Raw genomic sequence first — 25,766 nt, 5'->3', positions numbered from 1 at the left:
ATAGAATATTAAAGATATATTGTCTCCTGATTTTTTTTTACAAAGTTAACCGTTGACTAAATCTAACCGTAAATTTCGTCTTTTTAAAATCAGTGTTTCTATACAACATTACTTTAAATCTAAAAATGAAACAAATGAATAAAAACTGTTTATTCCTTTGTTTCATTTTTAGATTTAAAGTAATGTTGTATAGAAAGTCATGTAGATAAAAAGTCATTTAATTTTAATCAATTTGTCTTCTTTCGTTTCTCTATAGTCTTTCATGATTTGTTATACTCTTACTTTTACTGGGATTTTTGTTTCATTTTGTCAATTTATTTATAACAGCTTCAGAACTTAGACTTGTTGGCGGTTCAAGCAACAACGAAGGACGTGTGGAAGTAAATATTGGTAATGGATGGGGCACAATATGCGATGATGGTTGGGACCTGCAAGACGCCCAAGTAGTATGTCGACAATTAGGCCTACCAGCAGCCACATCAGCTCCACAAAGAGCTAACTTTGGCCAAGGGTCTGGATCAATTTTACTTGATGATGTTGCATGCACTGGAACCGAGGGGAACATTTTAGAATGTAGAAATAGGGGAATTGGAAGTCACAATTGCGGTCATCACGAGGATGCTAGCGTAGTATGTGGAACCACAAGCAGTGGTTGTGGTGGAGGTAATACAATATTTTTATAATTTATTTATTTATTTTTCTATGCTATAGCTTAATTTCATATCAGGCTTTTATGTACTGTATAGTGTATTTTCGTGTTATCGTTTTTGTAATTGTGTTGATGTTATAGTATCTGTAATTCAGCTCTTGGCTGCAAAAGCTATATTATATATTCATACTTTTTCCATCTTTTTAATATTTATATTTTTTCTTGGATTTCAATAAAAGATTAAAGTGATTAAATAAAAAAAAAAACAGGGAAATATGGCAACTTTGCTGAAAACTTATTTCTACTTGTTTTACTTGTAAACATAATTAAAGAGACGTCTCAATACAGTGGCCTAGACGAAGGAGACAGATAGTTGACAGAACGTCAACGCCTGTTTTCTACTACTGTGAAGGGCTAGTGTTGCCCGAAATCTCTGCTAACTTTTCTGGCTGTTTTACTTTATCGTTTTGATTTAGCTTTTCGCATTTTTTTTGTATCTTCATTGAGATCTAGCCACTGATACCCACAGCATTGTCATTTTTTTCAGTAATTTGCCTTTGGATATATATATATATATAATATATATATATTTATATATATAAATCCAAAGGCAAATTACTGAAAAAATGCGCCATATCCGCCGCAATTAGCGCTCATGGCGATGTGAATTTTGATTACAGCTTTTCAACAACATTCTTCTCCCCAAAGGGATTAATATTAAGATGACAATGTACATAATAGCTGACGCTTTCGATTCGCACGAATTAATTCGACTAGCGGGAAAAAAGATTTATATAAAAACGTGAATGCATGAATAGTATTAATTTCTGTGCAAGACTCAAGATAGCTTAGAGAGCTAAACTCACTCAACCACCTTAACATGTATTTCCATACTTCCTTCATAATAATACGGGGCGCCGTCCGACACATTATCTACGGTATTCTGTCATACAAACTATGGTTTGTAAAAGACAAACCATGGCCCTTTCGATAAAAAGACAAACCCTAGTTCTTGTCTTTTACAAACAATGGTTTGTAGGACAGAAGATATAGTTTGTCGGACGGCACCCCTATTAATAATTATGCTCACTTTATAAAAATAGGAAATATTAGACTTGTTGGTGGTGGCAGCAGCAACGAGGGACGAGTTGAAGTAAACGCAAATGGACAGTGGGGTACAATATGTGATGATCTTTGGGACATCAACGATGCTCACGTTGTATGTCGACAGTTAGGCCTAGGAAGAGCCACTTCAGCCCCTCAAAGGGCTCAATTTGGTCAAGGGTCTGGCAACATTCATTACGATAATGTTCAGTGTGGAGGACAAGAAACCGATGTCACTTCATGTACCAGCAATGGTCTTGGTAGTCACAATTGTGCTCATTCTGAAGATGCTAGTGTTGTTTGTACTGGTGGCAGTGGAGGTGGTGGTGCAGGTACACTGTGAACTTATTTTACAGACAGTGGTCTAAACGAAAGAGACAGATAGTTGACAGAACGTCAACGCCGTTGTTCTACTACTGTGCTCTAGATGAATTCATTCGCGTGAATAAAAAGCATTGATTTATGCGCATGCCTTATAATGATGGATACTTAATAGCAGCGCCATTCCGCAATTAGCCGCGCGTATGGCGCGGTTGACTTTGATGTTACATCTTTTCATTAACATTCTTCTCCCATAAGGGTCCCGCCATGTCGGTACTGCCATCTACGGCGCTATTTCTTCATAATTTCCATCTACAATTTTGCGATCGCAACAAGAAAGTTACACAACACATTAGAGCTCATAAATGATCGATTCGCAGATATCAAATTCCCGTTAGCCTAATACATGCTTTTGTTATTTTCCCGCGATTTTTATTTCTGAGCCGCTCGATTTGCGATGAGTGCTCATGAATGCGTAAACCAATTTACTGAGCTCTGATTGGTTGTTGGGCACTTTTTCACGAAACTGTTGAATTACTAATGTCGCTAAAGCGAAAAACTCAAATTACTAGAATTCGTGGCAGAAAGGGGATTGAAAGATGAATACTGTAGTATTAATTTCTGTGTAAGAATCTCAAGATAGCTTAAAGAGCTATAACCCAACTTAAGTCAATTAGCTTTACACTCTATATATTTCCATACTTCCGTCATAATGTCAATATAGATTATAGAAGACCTCTCTGTAATTCATTAATCTGTAACTAATATTACTAATTAATATGTTCACTTTAAAAAATAGGAAATATTAGACTTGTTGGTGGTGGCAGCAGCAACGAGGGACGAGTTGAAGTAAACGCAAATGGACAGTGGGGTACAATATGTGATGATCTTTGGGACATCAACGATGCTCACGTTGTATGTCGACAGTTAGGCCTAGGAAGAGCCACTTCAGCCCCTCAAAGGGCTCAATTTGGTCAAGGGTCTGGCAACATTCATTACGATAATGTTCAGTGTGGAGGACAAGAAACCGATGTCACTTCATGTACCAGCAATGGTCTTGGTAGTCACAATTGTGCTCACTCTGAAGATGCTAGTGTTATTTGTACTGGTGGCAGTAGTTGTGGTGGAGGTACAGTGTAAACAATAATATTAATGCAATCAAATATTAATATTTAAACACAAAATCCGAAGTAATAAACTTGCTAAAAATGTTATATTTGAGCCTTCGTATTTGGACCTAGAGATGCTCATATTTGATGCTCATATTTGAAGATAAAACGATAAGGCTAGGCAATCTATCTAAAAAAATCAGCCAAATAAAAGTGAAACAAATTGCAAAAAGAGATGTTTCTTTTTTAAATGGTCACATATGATGAGGAGATCAAAATTTGAGCATCACACTTCTATCACTCATCCCGATGATATGCAAATTAGCTTAAATAAGCAAATTAGGGTGAAATTACAGGGTTACCATATCTCAAAAACTACTACTCATAATAAGTTGATTACGCTCACTTTATAAAATAGGAAATATTAGACTTGTTGGTGGTGGCAGCAGCAACGAGGGACGAGTTGAAGTAAACGCAAATGGACAGTGGGGTACAATATGTGATGATCTTTGGGACATCAACGATGCTCACGTTGTATGTCGACAGTTAGGCCTAGGAAGAGCCACTTCAGCCCCTCAAAGGGCTCAATTTGGTCAAGGGTCTGGCAACATTCATTACGATAATGTTCAGTGTGGAGGACAAGAAACCGATGTCACTTCATGTACCAGCAATGGTCTTGGTAGTCACAATTGTGCTCACTCTGAAGATGCTAGTGTTGTTTGTACTGGTGCAGGTACAGTTTTTAAAATTGAAAGAATATATTTACACACAGTCATGCATGCCATTGGACCTCGTGCAATGTGTTTTGCACACAGTATTTTATTGATGTACCATAAAAAATGACAAAAGTTGCCTCCATTAAATTTGATTAAAACGGCCTTAAATTACGCTAGCCCCCTGGACCCCTCCTTCGGCGACCCCTGGCCCCCAGCTCGCTTCGTTCGCATGAATTGTCTCTTTTCAAAAAAACATTTTCTCACTGAAAATTTGAAGTAATTTTCTTCACGATCGATTCTCGCACACCAAAACAGTGGGCGCATCACAGAAGCGAAATATTAATCCACGCGCGATGCATGCTGGCATTTATAGCACGGATCGCTTAAATGATTATAATCTACTTATTTTTCACATTTTTAACCGTTTAAAGATGAACATTATCGCAATAGACCCATATATTACTAGTGCTGTACCACACCGAGACTCTTAAAAAGTCGCTATCCAATCGAGTTTGAACAATACCATAAAAGCCCTTAGTTGTCTAATGGTTAGGACATCCGCATATCGAGCAGAAGGTTCCGGGCTCATTCTCACAGATTTCTTTATCTTTATCGTTTCAAATAAATTAATTACATTTTCAGTATATCACCTTCGGAACGACGGAAAACTGCAATAGTTTAGCGTAAAATGTGTTTTTAGATAAATTACTATTGATAATTTTTAATTGTTTGAACGGTTTGGTGTTAAATATTATAATTATACCTAATTTTCTTATATCTTTCAGGGCGATAAACTGCTATACCATACATCGTTGATACATTCAGTCAAGTCGCAGCCTGACAAAATTACCAGATGCGAATTAATGCTAAAATTAAAATTAAATTTTACATTATACTTTTGTTGAATATAATTTATATAATTTACGGTATTATATATTTATCTATGGGATTCTATATGGTGATGATAAAGATCAAATAAATTATTTTCTTCAGCATGAAATATTGCTTATTTTTTTTTTTTTGATTATCTGAGTATCTTTAACGATAGATTTCAACCGTTTACACTCTTGAATGCGTTTTTGAAAACACGCACAAAATTATTTAAAAAAAATATAATTATAATTGAAGAAAAAGCAATCTTTCTATATTTGGTGTGGTCAATTCAGATTTCAGGTACACTTCTCAAGTATTAGAATAAAAGTCAACCGTCGTAGGCCTACTGGGTTATAAAATTTTTTTATTTTTTATTATAGGCCTAAACTTGTGAAAATATTCTTAGGAAACTATTATCGAAAAAAGTAATTTGGATATGAACTGAACTGAAACATACCCAATCGTATGAATATCCCACAAAAAAATTTCAATTTTGATACCACCACAAAAATGTGTCACCCACCTTAATTTCCTAGATATAATTATTTTTAATGCGAAAATTATAAGCATGGTGAATTATTAATTGTTCTCGGCTACCGTGAAGACACAAGGCAGCAGAATTTAAAAGTCTTGGGGTTTTCTATGAATGACTTTGGTATAAATGTATGTCCAAGTCAATCAATCTCAACTCAACTGTATTAAATTACACACTTGAGACACACTTGGCCCACGACCGTGAATAAATGGCACAGAATAGTACACCGACGAATAAGCGTTTTGATTATATCATTTAATTGATCTTCCTCCAGGAGGAATGTGGTGATTCTAGACCTATCCATACCTCAATAAGCACATTGAATTCCACTATTTTAAAATTGACTCTTTGGAAATTGCTATGCAATTACTAACAAGAGTGTTACGCCTACTATTCACTGTCAATTGATATCAATCATAGAAAATACTTAAAAGAGTATAAAGTTTTACGAAAGTGGTCTAAGCCCTGGTCAATTATTTTTTACCAAGTTGTTGAAACCACCATTTGCTACATTAACAAGGCCATACATGGCTGGCCCAGTCGCGTGCGCAAATTTGAGTTAAGTTTGAGTTTAACATAGATTCTGTCTGACCTTGACATTGTAATACACCCCTAGTCTAGGTTCGAACCAACCAGAGTGTCACAAATTGGGGGTGCTATACTAAATAAGGAAACGAGGAAATGTTACTCCGGGTTAATTCCAATCAAACTTGGTCAACAGTAACATTCATGGAGTGTTGAAAGCTTAAGGTCAAATGTCATAAATTAGTGGGGTGCTATACTAAATAATTAGAAAGAGGATATTTTTACCATTTCCTTATTTAAATCAAACTTGGTCAATAGCATAATTAATGGAGTGAAAGAGTTGAAAGCTTAGGCCAAAAGACACAATTCATATGATTGGTTTATGTTCTATTGAACATAGTATCTCTAGATTTTGCTTTAAATTACAGTTTTTTCTAATAATTTTTTTTTGGATCCATATTTTTGTTCAAAGTGAATATCTATTATGTGACATTAAAATAGCAAATTCAACAACAAACATTTAAAACATTACTTTTGCAGGGGACTGTTATATATTGTGCTCTGGGAATGAATGATAACACTAAGTATTTCACTAAGAAATCAGACCATGTGCTAATGCTCAGCCATCTTGTAGAACTCCTTTATTAGTCTCTAATCCAGTCGTTAATTGCTAATAAGAATATATTACAGGGACAACACATCTTTAATACTTTACCCTTTTTAACCAAAATTGTGTGTTTACAAGCATACAATGGAGCACTTATAAAGAAAACAGAACTTAGAGGTCATGACATTTACTTTACAGCTTCGTCCCCGAGAGGTCCATGTACTTCTCCATCTGGGCTGCCTTGGAAATACACCTCATAATATTTCTCCATTCGTTTCTATTCTTTGCAAAGAATTTGCTAAGATCCGTTGTTGTTTTGAGTTTCAAGTTTCTGAGGAAATTTAAGTCGTTTCTGGTAAGGTCGTTTGTTGGTCTTCCTATAAATTTGATGTGGTTCGTTTCCTGAAAGTAGAATGCAATAGCGCGATTTGCAGAAACATTATCATTTTGAAGAATTCATTCAAGAATATGGCCAAATAATTTCCATCCCGATTCCATAATTTCGATAGAAAGCGGTTGTTCGTTAAATATCTTATATATTTCTTTATTTTAGATTCTGTTTGGAAAGTTAATCTTCAATATCTTGCGTAACTGCTTTCTGTGAAAAGTGTTGAGCTTATTTTCGTCTAATTGTGTGAGACCCCATGTACTGTTGTTGTAGGTAAGAATAGGTTTTACCATTGCAAAAGGGGTTACCTGCACCCTCTAGCAAACTATGTTAACAATATTTTTTGCTTCCTTATATCAATACAAATACATTTGTTGCTGTTGGCCGAAAAAAATAGGGGTGTTTGGTCAGTAAAGGGGCCAAAATGGTCAAAGTTAAGTATTACGCAAAATCGAAATGAAAAATCTTGCATGGAAGCGATACATGAAAAGACGTACTCAGTCTAGATATAGGAAATATTGTAAAGCCAGAAATGCCTCTGTAACTGCATTGAGGCTAGCTAAAGCTCGATTTGAAAAAGATATTGCCACTAACGTTAAATCTTCCCCTAAAGCTTTTTTTTCTTATGTGTGTAGCCGTACCTTGATTAATTCGAACGTTTGTCATATAAAATGCCCTGACGGTTCCCATGTGTTCTAAAGGAATGCGTAACGTCCCTTACCTTGCCTATTTTTCTTTTATTCCAAAAGTATCTTACCTCTGGAGAGCTCCCTAGTGATTGAAAAGATTCTCATATTACACGTATTCATAAAGGAGGTTCCTGTGTTGAAACCATCTAACTACCGTCCTATAAGCCTTACTTCTGTTGTGTGTAAACTCCTTGAGAAGTTTATACAAAAAATCTATTATGTACTATCTTGAATCTAATAATAATTTACTGAGCAAACACCAAAGCGGTTTTCGGTCCAGTCGATCCTGTCTTAATTTAGAATTTTTCCAAGATTTACACAATGCTAAGGACGATGGTGACCCAATAGATATTATCTATCTTGATTGCAGAAAGGCTTTTGACACTGTACCGCATATGTGACTTATGTCCAAACTTAAGGCAAATGGTATAAATGGTATTCTTCTCCAATGTATTTCAAATGTTCTTAGTCATAGACGTCAATGTGTCTCAGTCAAAGGATCCTTTTCTTTGTGGCTTCCAGTTGTCAGTGGTGTGCCTCAAGGCTCCGTCCTGAGTCCTGTTATATTTCTGGTGTTTGTGAATGATCTACTAGATGATCTTAGATCAAGCGGTAAATTGTTCTCAGATGATGTTAACATTTACAGACGAATACGTACCCCACATGACAGTGTTATTCTTCAAGATGATCTTGAGAAAATACAGGTTTAGGGTCATAATTGGTTGTTGCATTTCAATGAAAAGAAATGCACAACTTTGCAAGTTGGACTACGAAATCCCCAACATTGTAATTTATTAGGTGGCTCATTGTTAACTACCTCTAAAGAGTAAAAAGATTTAGGTATTACTGTTACCTCTGATTTAAAGTCTACGGTTCATGTTGGTAATATTGCCGCAAAAGCAAATTCAAAGAAAGACAAAATTCGACACGCCTTTACATTTATGGATTCCGAAATGTTTCTTACCTTAAACAAAACTTTAGTTTGTCCAATTTGGAGTTTTCTGTTCAATCATGGTCACCGCATCTAAAGAAGGATATTATTAGGCCTAAACTTGAGAAGGTTCAAAATCATGCAACTAAGTTAGTGCCAGACCTCCCAAATCTTTCTGCACATGAACGCCTTTCTAGGTTGGGTCGAAGATAGACGTAGTAGAGGTGACATGATTGAAAGATAAGATAAGATAAGATTGTTCATGGTCTCGAAGATGTTTGTTTTTCTGATGTTATACTTTCCAAAATATGTATCTTCTGAGTATTTGACACCAACTACAACCATATCCACCCAACAATTTCTGAGATATGAAAACTGTGCTCCAAACCAAAAATGTTTGTGCCGGCTATATGTCAAAGGTCAAAATTAGGGGTTTATTGACAGTTTTATGATTTTTATTACATTACATTACAACAAATATAAATATATACTTTACGAGTAATTTGAGACCACAATTATCACTTTCTGACCAGTGGTTTGTGGAGATATTCATATGGCCAATTTCTTGAATAGTGGTCAGAAAAGGGGTTTCCGTCCACTTTTGGCAAAAGTTGCCCATTAGAGTGAATATAAATATGGGTCTTCTGAGTAGTTTGGCACATATAATATTAGTAGTAGTTACCAAGTTACGCAAAGTCTTAACTTTGACCATATTGACATTTTAACTCCTGTACTGACCAAGCATCCCAACAGCAAAAAATCTATTTGTATTTATTTAAGGAAGCAAAAAACATTGTTGGCAAAGTTTGCTAGAGGGTGTAGGTAACCCCCTTTTGGCTCCTCAACTAATTTGTGTATTAGTTACTAAACAAAATCACAAAGGCGGGTTAGTTCTGGCACTATAGCTAGATGGCTACGAAACATTATGACCTTTGCTGGTATAGATACACATTTGTTCAAACCTCACACTGCTCGATTAGCTTCTACCTCTAAAGGTCATGCAGCCTATGTTCCAGTGGTGGAGATACTCAACCAAGCAGGGTGGAAAAAGTTAGAAAGTTCTATCGTACAGGCTACCCATAGTCAACATTACCAGCTTCGCACAGGGAATCTTAGATTCTTCTGTCAGAACCTATAACACTAGACTTGCTCCAAGTCTGTATTTATTGTTATTTTAATGTTAGTATCTATACTGGAGAGGGCGCAGCGAAAAAAAATATATAATATTCAGACCTGCCAATGTTAAAAGATAGGACAGAATGTTCAAAAGCCGGCGAGCAGTCTTACACAGTAACAAGATGTAACTTAAATTCCGATTATTTTCAGAATGTATTTAACGTTTATTATAAAAATAGATTCCCATCATCGGATTACAGATGTTTAAAGCCAGTTTTCCACTAGCTAAATTTATTCGCGAGAATCCAAATTAACAGGCGTATTAATATTGTCATCTACTTGTTGTGACGTTGAAAAATTCACAACCAATTGTAACTCAATAATAATAATCGATTCGCGTGAAAATATAATAATTTGCTAATGAAAGAGTACAGGCAGCGCTTAACCGGTGTAGTTTGCCTTTTTGAACGCATAACATTCTAAACAACAAGGTATTTAACTCCGATATTAGAGAAAGAGTTATTGAGAAATTCCTGTATACAGACATTCAATTCATGCTAGGCCTACTATTTAGTCTACTTTTTGCTAGTTATGGAAAATAACATTATTATTGTTTTCCGTCACACACGAATACTAATCCCGCCCATTACGTGATACCGTACTTGCTTTAAGTAAATTGATTGGTTGTGCTACTCAATCTTCACGCCAATCACTGTCAGGCAATTAGGCCATTAACAACCAGCTAAAATTCATCAACAGACATCAATTCAATATCGAAGCGTCGGCGGTTTACAGGTTGAAATACCGGTAGAAGTGTACATCAACCAACTGTGTATCTCACTAAGAAAATCTGGAATTGTATCTGTATAGACCTATAATAATTAACCCGTATACTGTGAGTCAGCGGCCGTGGCTATAGCCAATGGATACTCGGTACTGGATATACAAAATGTACGACAACTTCGGATAGATCTATCTATTAATATTAGTATTCAGTTTTCATTTGTGGAAGTTAGTCGAGTAAGTACACTACTATTCCTTTCCCTGACTTAAAATTAGATTATATCTAGAATTGTGTGTGTTTACAGTGTCTCGTAATAAATATCAAACAAGATATACATTTTGTTGTAACACACTTATGGAACATAATTAGACGTACACATGATCAGGGGCGGTCGCAGGACTATTTTAAGGGGCTTGCCCAGGTTAGAGTTTTGTAGGACACGGAGGCCCTCATGTTGGGGGCTCTGGCGAAGGGAATTTTGTTAAATGACACCCCTAGATGGCTGGAAATTGTATTCTCACACGTATAATTCACGATAAACGGCACCTCTAGTTTGCCACAAATGACGCTCTAATAAAAGCCTACTTGTTCTGCCTGTGTAGGGAACTATACACAATTGTTGCGTTCAATACGAACGTCAGGGCAAAGTACCCGACGAAGTTACCGTAAAGCATTCTGATAATTATATTCAATTAATGTAAATTAATTATTTAATTATAATGATTAAAAAGTTAGACAAAAAAATATAAAGCTGCTGCTATAAATATTGAGCGAAATTTTGAATTTTATTTTTGAAATAAATGCTAAATAAGCCAGTTGTAAATTCCCAAAATGTATTCATTATAATGTCAATTATTGACGTTTTGTAAAAACAATATTTATAGGCCTATATTTAGGCCTACTTTATAAAAATTAAACCTGGTCATTCCTTGTCTTAAATGTACACTCTTGGCTAATTATGATAAAATAAAAAAAACAACTTATTTTTCTTATTGTTTAACCATTTAAAGATGACAAAATCGCATTAAGATGTTAATTAAAATGTATAAATAAACATGGCAATACAAGACATCATTAAAATGGTACTTATAACTGTGTCTATCTTGTTTTTATTTCGGGTAGAGAGGCTATTATAATTTATTTAAAAACAACCTTACTTTATTTAATGTACGAAATATACGGTGAAACAGGGAATTATATATTTCCGAATTAAGTGCGATCGTACGAACTCTAATAAGATACCAAATACTAAAAGATCGTCACATGGCGCTACACCAGTCATAAGATCTGTGCTGCTCTGCTGGTCGGCTAAAGACACAAATCCACGCGTGGACTTTAACTGGTCGGCCGGGCCAAATACAATGTGCACGGTATAATTGATTAAATCGTACGCGCGCTGCTGTGGTCAATACAATATTCTCTGACAGCCCTGGTAACGACGTTATTATAGATATGACATATGAAATGGGATCTTTAATAGTACAGTGATGGAAAATATTTGGTATGAAGGGTGTTGCCCGGACAACTGGGGCAACACCCCTGCCTCCGCTTCTGATTATGATATATGATAAATAACCATTTATAGCAACGGAATTCACGTACGTCAAAGTGAAAACATATTATGGTAATTATTGTTTGTTGTATGCCATTGTCAAATAAGTTACAGTGTTAACGAATCGTAATAATTCAGTCGCACCACCAACGTAAATAAATATTTTAAGTACCTTTTAATAATGTAAAAAAACAATTCAGTTTTTCTGTGAAGATGATTTTAATAAATATACCATTATGATTGAATGAATGAATGAATGAATGAAAACCTTTGGTGTACCAGTATCACACCAACGTATGTCAACCTTTAGTGAACCAGTATCACACTAACGTATGTCAACCGTTTATGGGTGAACCAGTATCACACCAACGTAATTCAACCGTTTATGGGTGAACCAGTATCACACCAACGTAAGTCACAACCGTTTATGGGTGAACCAGTATCACACCAACGTAAGTCAGCCGTTTATAGGTGAACCAGTATCAGACCAACGTATGCCAACCTTTTGTGAACCAGTATCACACTAACGTAAGTCAACCGTTTATAGGTGAACCAGTATCAGATCACAACGTATGTCAACCTTTAGTGAACCAGTATCACACTAACGTATGTCAACATTTAGTGAACCAGTATCACACTAACGTATGTCAACCTTTAGTGAACCAGTATCACACTAACGTATGTCAACCTTTAGTGAACCAGTATCACACTAACGTATGTCAACCTTTAAGCGTGGTTCCCACTAGCGACGCAACGCAAGGACGTAACGCAACGCAAGTGAATTGACCAATCACAAGCGATGGCTTATTCGCTTGTGATTGCTAAAGCTTGGTTCCCACTAGAACGTAACGCAAGGACGTAAACGCAACGTAAGCGTGTTGACCAATGACAAGCGAAGTTATAGACAGTTAGCAATCACAAGCGAATAAGCCATCGCTTGTGATTGGTCAATTCACTTGCGTTGCGTTACGTCCTTGCGTTGCGTCGCTAGTGGGAACCACGCTTAACTGTCTATAACTTCGCTTGTCATTGGTTAAAACGCTTGCGTTTACGTCCTTGCGTTACGTTCTAGTGGGAACCAAGCTTTAGTGAACCAGTATCACACTAACGTATGTCAACCTTTAGTGAACCAGTATCACACTAACGTATTTCAACCTTTAGTGAACGAGTATCACACTAACGTATGTCAACCATTTATGGGTGAACCAGTATCACACCAACGTAAGTCACAACCGTTTATATTTACACACTTTTACGCGATCGTTTATGGTTTCTTGGTTATTCGAGCGTTGCTTAAACACGCGGACGACGTGAAGTGTTGCAAATACATCGGCCTGCGTCAACATTGAAAAAGTTACGGGCTTTTATGCTTCAACCCAGCACATGATATGTTTTCGCTGATATCTTAATCCAGGCTTACACTAAAGACAAACATTAAATTAAATTGTTTTTATATTATATAATTATTAGTTTGACTTACACTTTAATTTAACAGTATACAAAAATTGTGAAAAACATCGTCGCGAGGTAAAAATTCAAGAATTGTCAGCGCGTACCTATTTTTTTTTCACAAACTGCAATGACATAATTTGTAAACCATTTGATTCGTCAGTTTTAACGATCGTAACGTTGAACTTGGTTCAACTTTAACGATTGCAGATTTCAACTATTTTTAACGTTGATTTTTATCCCATTTTCCTGTAAAATCGTGGTTCCCACTGGAATGCAACGCAACGACGTATCGACGCAAAGTGCTAATATTTACGTACGTATTTTGTTCACCAGCTTTGATGACGTAATTTGTGAATTTTTATTGATTGGTCAATGTTAATGATCGTATCGTTAAATTTGAACTCGGTTCGGTTCAATTTTACGATTGCAATCGTTGAATTGTTTTAACGATTTTTTAGCGAATATTTTTAACCCCTTTTCTTGCTGTAAAATAATTAACAGGAACACAGGCTTATACATCGTCATTCCTTTATACAGGTCATATATTATTTCAATAAGAATTTCAATATTGTATTTGTATTTCATTTATTACTCAGCATTAAGCCTATACCGAACCTGACAGCAGCGTCTGAAGCATGCCCACTACTGATAACTAATACTGATACCGTATACTAATTAACTAATCTTAGCATGGATAGTGCGTTTGACGTAATACATTCTTTTAATATTACCTAGCGACAATTAACATTATTGATTATTATTATAAATTAGTGCACATATTCCTTTAAAATAAACGAGTATATAATTATGTTGAACCAAGTTGAGGTAAATCCGGTACCTTTGGTTAACACTGATCAGAACATTATTTTTGGCATGTTAACATAGACATGTATTATGTTTCCTATACACAATTAAATTGAACTTGACTGAAAAAAAATATTGGTAGATATAGCCTATTGTATGTATATTGATTTAATGAATAGAGATCAATGATTATTGGTGGATTTATTATTGTATGTTTTGATTGGATATTGGGTAATTATTGGTGGATATATTGTATGTATTGATTGAATATCGAATGGTTATTGGTGGATATATTGTATGTATTGACTGAATATTGAATGATTATTGGTGGATTTTTTAATGTTTTATATATTGATTGGATATTGGATGATTATTGGTGGATATACTGTATGTAGATTGATTGTATATCGAATGGTTATTGGTGGATATATTGTATGTATTATAGTGATCGAATATTGAATGGTTATTGATGAATATCTTGTATATATAGTGATTGAATATTGTGATTGAATATTGAATGGTTATTGGTGAATATCTTGTATATATAGTGATTGAATATTGTGATTGAATATTGAATGGTTATTGGTGGATATATTGTATGTATATTGATTGCATATTGGGTGATTATTGGTGGATATCTTGTATATATAGTGATTGAATATTGTGATTGAATATTGAATGGTTATTGGTGGATATATTATTGTATGTTTTGATTGGATATTGGGTAATTATTGGTGGATATATTGTATGTATTGATTGAATATCGAATGGTTATTGGTGGATATATTGTATGTATTGACTGAATATTGAATGATTATTGGTGGATTTTTTAATGTATGTATATATTGATTGGATATTGGATGATTATTGGTGGATATACTGTATGTAGATTGATTGTATATCGAATGGTTATTGGTGGATATATTGTATGTATTATAGTGATCGAATATTGAATGGTTATTGGTGAATATCTTGTATATATAGTGATTGAATATTGTGATTGAATATTGAATGGTTATTGGTGGATATATTGTATATATATTGATTGCATATTGGGTGATTATTGGTGGATATCTTGTATATATAGTGATTGAATATTGTGATTGAATATTGAATGGTTATTGGTGAATATCTTGTATATATAGTGATTGAATATTGTGATTGAATATTGAATGGTTATTGGTGGATATATTGTATGTATATTGATTGCATATTGGGTGATTATTGGTGGATATACTGTATGTATAGTGATTGAATATTGTGATTGAATATTGAATGGTTATTGGTGGATATATTATTGATTGATGTATTATTATGTTCATTTTTTAAATTATATTTTGCTAATGTACATAAAGTTGGTTTTTACTTATTTTCAGGGACATCTGTACGCACATGGAATGACACATTCACTGTTGTCGTATGTTGTACTACTGGAACTCGTGGGAATATTGTTTTTGGCGTGTATCCACGAGGCAGGCAGCGCCGAAGATGTGCACATAACACCTTCCAATCCTTCTAGCACCCTCGCTGTATCAATTCACGAAGAATCCAAAGATGGAATCCAACCATCAGACACAGTGTTTGTTTTGGCGCCGTCCCGTAACAACGGGAGACCACTACAACAACCAACTGACGGCGTGCACCCTACACCTTCAATTGGCAGATTATATTCTGTGACAGGTGTATATAGTTTCGGAAATTTGATATCTACGACTATAGATTTGTCGGGAACGGTTGTGTCGACAGCTGTGTCACCTGACAACCAACATTCGTCTATTACTGAAAATAATATATGGCCAATAACGAAATCAACGTCGTTCACTGTGACTGGAATACGAGCGACCATTTCACCCATCTTACCTTCACCAGCGATGCTGTCAACTAGCTATTTGGACTTGACTACTGAACTTGGGAAAATAATAACAGAACCTCTATTTCATGAACATCTAGTTAGTTATAGTACGACACGACAAACAATTAGTGCATACTCAACGCAGACGATAAAATCAGCGTTCGTGTCCGACGAATATTCGACTCAATATTCTTTGCATTCGCTTTCTTCGCAAATTGCAAAGATACCTGCCCGAGAGTTTAACTTAACGAAGTATAGGCTGGACGACGAGTCAAATTTGACGACAGACAACCTGAACGACGAGTCAAATTTGACGACAGATAGGCTGCTGGATGACGAATCAATTTACTTAAACACGTCGGTCAATACTGAATGGGTTACATTGCTACCATTAAATACGACTATACTTTCTACTACTAATCAAGGTTGGTAATATTTGCTTATGTGAATTAAAGAAAAAGGTTTATGATATGGCAACATGTTTTTTCTTGATGTAAGATTGAGTCCATGACGTACGTTAGCATTCTATGGAGTAATGCAACGTGTTTTGCGCGCACTAGAAACTAATGAGTGAAAATTGATCGGTTAAGACAGTGGAACCGTAATTACGTAGCCATAACATCGGCACGGGTTCGAGACTCACTCACTCCATGGTTCTGGTGGTAGAACGAGTCTTCTCGGAGAAGGACTATAAACCGTAGGTCCAGTGAACACAACTATAGCTCGTGTGCACTTTAAAGAACCTAGTACATCTTTCGAGACGAGTAGGGGGTTACCCCGGTGTATTAGTACATCACAGCCACTGATCACCAACTGGGCCCTCTGGGAGACCAGTCTTTGACTGAAGAGGTTACCCGAGTATAAATATATATTTCAATTCAATTCAATACGCCCGCATGCATCAACATGCGTTAGTGTGCACCTATATGTTTTATCACTTTACTCCATGGTTTTATTTACATGTTAATCCTCTAGTTTACACCTGTATGATCTAATGTGCACTTGCATGCTCTAGTCTGCACAAGCATGGGTTACTGTCCACCTATATTCTATGTACACACAGGCATCCTCTTGTATGCACCTACATGACCTAGTTGGCACCTGCATGTTTTATGTACACATTCATCCTCTAATTTGCACCTGTATGATCTAGCAATGTTTTGAGGATAATATTGGAAACAATGTGAAAAACTAAAATTTACAAAAAGTACTGATAAATTTTTGTTCTTGTTTTTGAGCAAAAGAATACAAAGAAAAATGTAAGAAATCAACGGAGGAAAACAATATAGGCCTAATTAAAGAAAGAACATATGAAAACAGATATTACTGATTATTTGTAATGTATTTAATTATATGAAAGAATAAAGGTGGTGGTTCACGCCACAAAAGAGAAAAACAATACGTTTTGAACACTACAAAGTCATGTGCTATAAAGTATATTAACTTAAATAGTTTTAATTTTTGTCACAATACATTACAACATCAAATTTTTACAATCTATTTCAATGTGATGGTGGCCTCCTGAGATGGTTGTTGAAAAGCTTAGCAATCCACTGAATAGCCATTCGGTTAACCTATGAATTAGGCCTACATGTTTTATTTCATATTCTGGTAAATATGTTTGCAAATTGTGTAAGCAACGATTTATTTGTAGGAATGAAGATCGACGCTGTAGTTCTTTGCCTTTTAACGTACTAGTTGATTGATATTGGAAGCTTTCCGCCAATCAGTGACAATCATGGCACCGTTACGTCATTTGTTAATGCACTTAACTGTATGATCGCTATGAATTTGTAATTATGGCTTCAACTAGAATTGAATATTAATTAATTAAATTTCTCTTCAATATTATATAATCGGGAAGCCGGTTTGTTTAATTTTTTTTCTGGTGTTGAAATGGGCTGCAATGTATTTAAACAATTTATTTAGACTTGGTTCCCACTTAATCGCAACGCAAGTATATTGACCAATCACAACGAAATGGATCATCTGAATTGTCGCTTATGATTGGTCACTCACTTGCCACTGAAATACGCCATTGCATTGCGTCCAATTGTGTGAACCATGCTACGGTTACCATCAACGCACGCGCAATCACATTGTTAGACGATAATGCTCTCTAGTTGATCGTGGGGTTTCTCTTTGTGTACTAATATACGTCTCTAATTTGATATATTATTATAAGGGCCATAGTTTAAATTTAGATTTACAAACTATGTGACAAAAAATGGATGTGCCCATTATTATATGGACACGACGATGTCATATCACTACCATATTTGGGCACATCACACTTGATGATAGTGTAGACAGAGCTTAAGACAAACATTGTCTCTTCTTTTGTTTTACTGTATCGTTCTTTTATTTTATGCTTTCTATTCCAAGGGTCACCTGTTTGAGTGTAAAATGTGAATTTTTAAAGAAAAGCGAGCGTTCGTACCAGCTGTCTGATGGTGGTATTGTGTAAACAGCAGCACAAAACAGAGTGGCTAAAATAGACATGAACAGAACATTTCATTAATTTGGTTGCTTACGGTTGACATTAGCAATCATTACAGACTCAATTTAGGCTCTGTTCAAATGTAAATATTTAGTTTACTAATGTCATTTACAGGCTGCTGTTGCTTCACCACTACTCTGTACTATCGAGAATAATAAACAAAATAGAACGAATAGCCCCCCGCATTAAATAATGTTAATTTACTTGATAAATACGGCATTAACAACCATTAGGACTGTTCAAATGAAATAATTATTTTACTATGTTGGTTATTGCTTCATGTACTAAACTAGACACAATATAATAGCTCGCTTTAAAATTCACAGTGAAATAACATTCCTTATTATTATAATAAGCAAGATTTGTCAAACCAATGTAAAGTTTTTTAGATTAAAGGATAGCTATGGGTTTAAAATTTATATTGTTTCTAGAAAAAAATATAAATCTTCCCAACAACATTCATAATAACCACACCTATTTTCTGGCAGTGGTTAAAGATGTATTGTCCCCCTGAAAAATAATTCTTAACAAAATTGTTGTTGAATATGTCATTTTAATTTAACATAATAATGTATAGGTCCATGGTTAAATTAGGTCATTGGACAAACTAACATATAATACGTATATTCATCAAATCAAAACGCGGATTGAGTTCATACTAGTCTTACATCGACTAGGCCTAGCCTAGGTCGATTTTATAATATGACCATCATATCTGTTCTTGCCTTGCTGAAACGTGTTTACACCAAAAATCAGAATCGTTCTTCAGGAATAGTTATCAGTTTCGCTGATAACATATGATAAGCCTATAACAAGTGCCTCACAGTTTTAGTAGCCCAATCGAAAATTCGTATCACACGCAGCTCACTCGCGATGCTCTGTATACACGTTGTGACGTGGGGGTATGGTATATTACACATTGACATGTTTACCCGTTTTGCAAATACACATGTAATAACTCAAGCACATGCCTGGCGCAAAACTGAGTGTATATCAGAATAACACATTTACGATAAAAGAGCACACTCAATAACAATACTAACCACCCGAAAGTGCTCATCGCAATTCAGACTACAAAACATGTTTTTTAAATATCAATCTCATCTTATGGAACTCAACACCGAATGATCATAACACTGTTAATTGCTTTAGATAAGGACGTTAAAACTATCCAAATATAATCATACTACTTACTAGATTCAATGATGAAAGTGCAGCATTCGACCACGCAGTAACCCCCAACCAGAGATATTCATATTGGTCAATTAATGCATGATTCTTTACAATTGACGTAATTAAAACATCGCCAAACATCAGAATCCATTACTAATATATGGTCTATTCTTAACGATTAATGGAGTGATTTGGCGCTAGGCGCCGAGTGCTAGTTCTGATTGTAATTTACTTTAGACCTATTTATTTATAATTCAATTGAAATGCATCAAATATCGTACACAAGTGATAACAGTATTGAAAGAAGATTCTCCTCAACCACGAATAAATACTAATTTTACAAGAATACGATAATAATAATAATAAAACGTAATAATTAACAGTATAGTTTTCCGTCAGTATTTAGTTAAATCGATTCTTATCATTTCATTAAAAAAAAAGAGCGATGTATTACGATTTATATCGGCTGTAAGCCTGGACAGCGCGACCCCTTGACAACAGCATAGCAACATTTCTTTGCGCATGCTCAAGCGCGAGAGCGCAGTCGGCGGCGGTGGTGTGGGGAAAGCGATCGCAGTTTTGCTCTGCCGCCAGAGTGACGATACAATTACTAAATTACATGGTGATGCAGGCTAAAAAACACCAAAAATAAATCAAGTATGCGGTCAATAGACTGTAGAGGAAAAAAAATAGGTATCCTAGATGCTATGATCCTTCCTTCACCTGAGCACACCACACTGTAGTTATGACTACTAGTAAGTAGACAATTATATGCACTCGTGTAAATAGTGTACACTTTTATTTATAGAATGTTTTAATTGATTTTTGGAATTCGTTTTTAACTGTCAAGCAAATATTCTTACGTAAATCTACGTCATTATAGACGCCATACATAAGCCGAAGATATACGTACAAATCTGTTCAATTATTCGTATTTCATTAAAGAGATGAGTAACTATCATAACAATAATCACAAGGATGTCTCTATAATTTGTACAATAATCTTTTAATATGCAAGGTAATTAAGATACAATTTAGAGTGTTCTAGAGTTTTAGAGTGTTGTCTAAACTAAAAAAAAAACAATAGGAAATATGAAAACAACTCGTTGAGAATATATAGCAACAATATATACAATAGCAAAACAAAAACATTACTAGGCCTATAATTACAAAAATATGATAAATTCAAACTGTCTAGTAAAGTTTCAGCTATAAGTAAGTGTATTTTAATGAATTAAATATCGGGATGATCACGTCCATCATGGAAGGTTAAGTTAAGGGTTGGTTGAGACTTGGGTTAGGGTTGGATTGAAAGCCATGCGATAGTGTTAAGCTTTTACCGCCATGACAATGGTGGAAACAGTAACAGTTATAAATTCTTCATAAAAGTTTCCACAGAAAAATGATTTTATTGAATCTTTTATTTTTCACAGATTCAAGTGATGATTCTAGCACAAATCATACATTGATAGTAGCAGTGTCACTTATCATAGGCCTGTTTGGTATGTCAGCATTAATTCTACGAATAGGGTAAGTTCCCCGTTCATAATTATGAAGATAATAATTTAACAATTATTTAATTTAACTCTTCCCTGATAATAGCGAGCTTTCACAACGAAAGGAACGATAATTTATAACGGTATCTGGCCAGTTTGCCGACTCCCAGTTTGCCGACTGGCTAATGTAAATGAGTATGTCACATGGCCTAGTCGGCCCACAAAAAAAATAACAGATAGATAATATTATACAAATTTAAAAAGCCGATTGCGAAAAGGAAAAATGTTTACATTTTAACTTTCATTTTGAGGCTGCATAAAAATGTATTTTCTGTACTGTAACAAAATATTTTACAAACTGACAACGCCTAGCCTCAGAAAGCGCGATTGTTGTTTTGTTTTTCAAATAAAAGAGTTGGAATCTTTTGCTCTATAAATGAACGGGCCGCGTGTCGAGATTTAGGTAATGATCTAGCTCCATGACCTTTTGTTCAACAAAATGTTCGAAGACCGCTGCAGCACGCTGTACCGCGAGTTCCGACTTTTAACAGGAAGTTAGCTGCTAAACATACGTAGCAGCGAAATCTCTAGCCTGTCCTTCTCCAGCGAACCGTTTTTTAACCGATAATAATGAAACAGATACCGTAGTAGCTCAGCTCGAATCTGTTGACACAGATTGGAAGTCTGACGAATAGTTCTCCATATCGAGGCACATTAAAGGAAATAATGTTAAATGTGCCTATATTGTACACACAGCCAGGCAAAAATGTATGTTAAATCCAATAGCTAATCTGTGCCTCCGATAATATTGTTACCTATCTTACTTAAAAGTTCTTTTCAGAACTACTTATATACACACGTGGTGTACTGCAAACTTTATATCAACATATTTTACTCCCTTCCTGATACACGTGTTTTTATTTTTTTGGTTATGAATTCTATTCCTGCATTTCTTCTTCTATTCTCTGCTGCCTTAAGATGACATCATCAGTGCGTAACATAATTAGAAGCACCTGTAATGTTCTTCCGTGATTTCACCTTTTCATGCATCAATCAACTCTTTATAATGCTGAAAGATGATTTATAGAGATTTTCAGTCAAATCTCGATAATTACGCGCGCGGGTGACGAATGAACGTGTAATGTCTTTGTATTGGGTGTGACCGAAGTGTTTGGATTGAACAATGTATAAAACAGCGAGTTGAGCACTTTGTGGACTTATTATAAACTTATTATCTTATCTTACTATGGTTTCCTAATTAAGATAGTTCGGCAAGATTTCACAATTAGCAAACGGTTAGAGTATTACCACGGGTGGAAATGTACATAGGCCTACTCTAGACGACGGAAATCGAAAAAGAATATGTTAATCAAACTAGTGTGATGTGCCTAAATATATGAGCATGTCCATATATGGGCACATCCCATTTTTGTTGTCACATAAAGTTTGATAGTGTAGCCAGAGTTCTAGGCAGTTTGGGTAACCCCCGTATACGTATGGGTAATCTTGCGTACTACGTCACACATTCTGTGTAGCGTGACGGTACGTGATACCGATATATTTTCGATGCGTTTCCTTCGACGTGCGAATGCATTTCACACGTTCAAGATTTATTCGAAGAGTTTTAGTATAAAAATGTTTCAAGAAAACGACAAAGAAGTGAATCTGAATGAAAGGACAAGCTATTAGATGTTATATTAAAAACAAATAATGAAGGTTTTATATTCGTGCTATGGTACACATAATTTCATTCGGTGAAAGGTGAAATGTCATATTCTCATGACTCGACTGTTGCATCGTTAAAATATAGCCTTTCTTCTTTCACCTCTTAAACTTTGTATACTACAGCATTGGCCTATTTTAACTTTGTATACGATAATATTTTCAGAAATAGATGGAAAAAACGGGTAATAGTAATAGAGGAGAAGAGAAGAGAACGACTGAAGGATTCCAATTCACAAGTAAGATAATACATTTAATGATGATATTAATGTCCTAATACTCCTCCATTGTTGTCGCATTCATGGGTATGAAGCTTAGTGATAGAGCACAGTTCACTATCGAGTGGAATTGTAGTTTGGTGTGAAAACTAAGGTTTAACGCAAATAGCGTGAGCGATGCATGACAGGACCACCAGTATACAGTTTTTATTATACTGATAGTGCTTGCTCTTAACTCCTTCCCATCATGCATCGTTCACTTGCGATACAACCTATAACCACGCTCTTAATAAGCATATTAGAATATCTATATGTTTATTATATACTAAGTAACTATATAGCAACGTTACAACTTGTGGCTAATGACCAGAAAGAAAAACACTAATAATGTGACAAAATTGAAACCTCTTAGAAATTTGTCGGCTTTAACCACCATCTTCATGTTAAACAGCTCACTTTTTTTTCATAGGCCTGTCCATTTTCCTTTCATTTCAACTCTGCGCATGGTCTATCCATATATTCAATCTCTCTTCTTTAATAGTACACATTCCAGTTATTCCTATTTACTCATTATGCATCTTTCTCACTAATCAAGTCTAATTTAGTATAAACATTACCAATAGTTTTCTTAACTAAAATAATAATTATTATCCACTCATGTTCTCCAAAGTATAATTATAGGCCTATAATAAATCCCAGGCAATGAAATACATACAAGGAAGAGTTAACTCTTCCCTGATACAATCATGATGTTCATATTTCCATAAATTATGTCATCCTCCTAAATGCAGTTAATGCAATATTCCTAATGATGACAATATTTGTTTCAAAATACTGAATACTTTGTTGACTTTCATTTGCATTTCGTTGCTTCATTGAGTATACATTACTTTTGCACTAAAGTGGAGTATTAGTCATGATATTTCTAAAAGCAACAATTAATTGAGTGTATGTTATTTTTCATTTTTCAGAATAAAAAGCGTCCAACAATAGATAAACCACTCACAGTTCGAATGCCATCAATCATAAACGTCAAACCAACAAGAAACCAAAGTATCCGCAGATCTATGATAGGAAAACATGAAAAGAATTCTAAACCGCCAACAACCCAATATCATAATGCTACTATTATTACTACTACTCCAAACTCACCTAAACGAAATCGAACCCTTGAAGCTTTAATTGAAATAGGAGCATTGCCAAAAGAACTAGTTGGTGCTGAAATAGACAAAAAGCAACGTCCTCAGATCACACCTGTAGAAAAGGAACTCCTGTCCAACGTCATTCTTGAGAAATGGCCAAACGCATTTGACAATCTCGGCTTAGATTTTGACTCTCAAGAAGAGATAAACTTGACACCGTCGACAAAATTCGGGCCAGATACGGATTTGAAGCAAATGACAATCATACCAGAAATATTATCTGACGAAAAAGACACATCGTCATCGCAGAGTTGTACTGAATTGACAATTGAGAATTCGGGAACAGAAAGTGCAACAGATCTGAAAGGAAACCGATATGATAAACGCAGAAAAAATGTTAAATTTGCCAGACGATCTATGTCGAATGACTCCGGGTTTATTGATAACATTCGCTTGCATGACTTTCGTTCAACACTTGTAAACCCAATTAAAGAAGAATTGCCAGCTTCTATACCGGCAGAAGACATATATGCGGTTTATTCAGATGATTCTCCAGATGGTCTCGGTATACTCTCTTCCATACGTGATCGCGCCTTCAGACGGGGAAGCAAACGTAAACGTCTCCAGGATGCCACAGCCATGCGACATGGTGAATACTCAGAAAAAAACTCGGACGCCGATCAATCATCCAGTGAAACCGGAGGTAATGAAACCGCATCTGACGACCAAAATCCAAAAAAGCTGTTGGTGCCTTCTATCAGTGACACACTTGCCTACGAAAATGAAATGACACACTCCGGTTCCAGTAATAGACACCACAACAGCTACTTTCGTAGAACAAAACCACGTGATCATTGGCAACAACGGCACCAGAAGGCTTGCGACGTATCCACACAAACATCTTACGTACCGATAGCCGCGTCTCCAATAAGCTGGGTTTACGAAGACAATGCGACAGTATTACGGCCGAGATCCGAATTTGAACTGGACTTCCTAGGACGTATTTATTTAGCCGAGAGTCTTTTTGATAATGATAGCAGTGTAACGTTGGTAGCTAAGAATAAAGATTCCTGTTCGAACTTTAAAAACGTATGATAGATTGCTCAACTGTAATACAGTTTGTTGCGTTGGCTAATTCATTTATAATTGCGATGTTCTGAGTAAAATTATTTATTTAAAAGTATCGTTTGATGATAAAAAAAAAACAAGCAACGTTCTATATTATTAATTGGAACAACATTAATGATTTAGCCGCTTTTCTCTTCTTAAAGCTTGGTTCCCACTAGAACGTAACGCAAGGACGTAAACGCAACGCAAGCGTTTTAACCAATGACAAGCGAAGTTATAGACAGTTAGCAATCACAAGCGAATAAGCCATCGCTTGTGATTGGTCAATTCACTTGCGTTGCGTTACGTCCTTGCGTTGCGTCGCTAGTGGGAACCACGCTTAAGAATAAACGAATGTAATTTAAAAACAAATTAAAATTACGTCTAAACAAAAATCATTG

The 25,766-nt window shown here is 35.4% G+C and overlaps 4 protein-coding genes across 6 annotated transcripts in view; all 4 read left to right on the top strand.

Moving 5' to 3' along the window:
* Positions 1–4,903, top strand: part of LOC144858722 (scavenger receptor cysteine-rich domain-containing protein DMBT1-like) — a 31,608-nt gene extending 26,705 nt beyond the window's left edge. The window contains exons 26-30 of one of the 3 annotated variants that reach the window (XM_078714818.1): positions 328–663; positions 1,753–2,085; positions 2,874–3,203; positions 3,602–3,916; positions 4,685–4,903. In XM_078714818.1, coding sequence (XP_078570944.1) covers positions 328–663; positions 1,753–2,085; positions 2,874–3,203; positions 3,602–3,916; positions 4,685–4,692 — 1,322 coding nt within the window. In that variant the 3' untranslated portion in view covers positions 4,693–4,903. The remainder of the gene's footprint in view (positions 1–327; positions 664–1,752; positions 2,086–2,873; positions 3,204–3,601; positions 3,917–4,684) is intronic. The other 2 variants (XM_078714816.1, XM_078714817.1) reach the window with 2 other exon arrangements.
* LOC144858790 (YEATS domain-containing protein 4-like) overlaps positions 1–25,766 on the top strand; it is a 163,466-nt gene that overhangs the window by 113,198 nt on the left and 24,502 nt on the right. The window lies entirely within an intron of this gene.
* Positions 7,921–8,226, top strand: LOC144835546 (uncharacterized). Its single transcript, XM_078690627.1, has one exon. It carries the CDS (start codon positions 7,921–7,923, stop codon positions 8,224–8,226), a length of 306 nt encoding a protein of 101 aa, XP_078546753.1.
* On the top strand, positions 10,450–25,501 carry LOC144858736 (uncharacterized). Its single transcript, XM_078714839.1, has 5 exons — positions 10,450–10,583; positions 15,532–16,432; positions 21,114–21,210; positions 23,065–23,137; positions 24,088–25,501. The coding sequence occupies exons 2-5, from the start codon at positions 15,553–15,555 to the stop codon at positions 25,351–25,353; spliced, it is 2,316 nt and encodes a 771-aa protein (XP_078570965.1). The 5' UTR covers positions 10,450–10,583; positions 15,532–15,552; the 3' UTR covers positions 25,354–25,501.

The sequence above is a fragment of the Antedon bifida genome, chromosome 2 (assembly GCF_963402885.1).
Source record: "Antedon bifida chromosome 2, ecAntBifi1.1, whole genome shotgun sequence".
Taxonomy (NCBI): domain Eukaryota; kingdom Metazoa; phylum Echinodermata; class Crinoidea; order Comatulida; family Antedonidae; genus Antedon; species Antedon bifida.
Note: the sequence above shows the minus strand (reverse complement) of the source record. Positions and strands in the feature narration are given on the sequence as shown.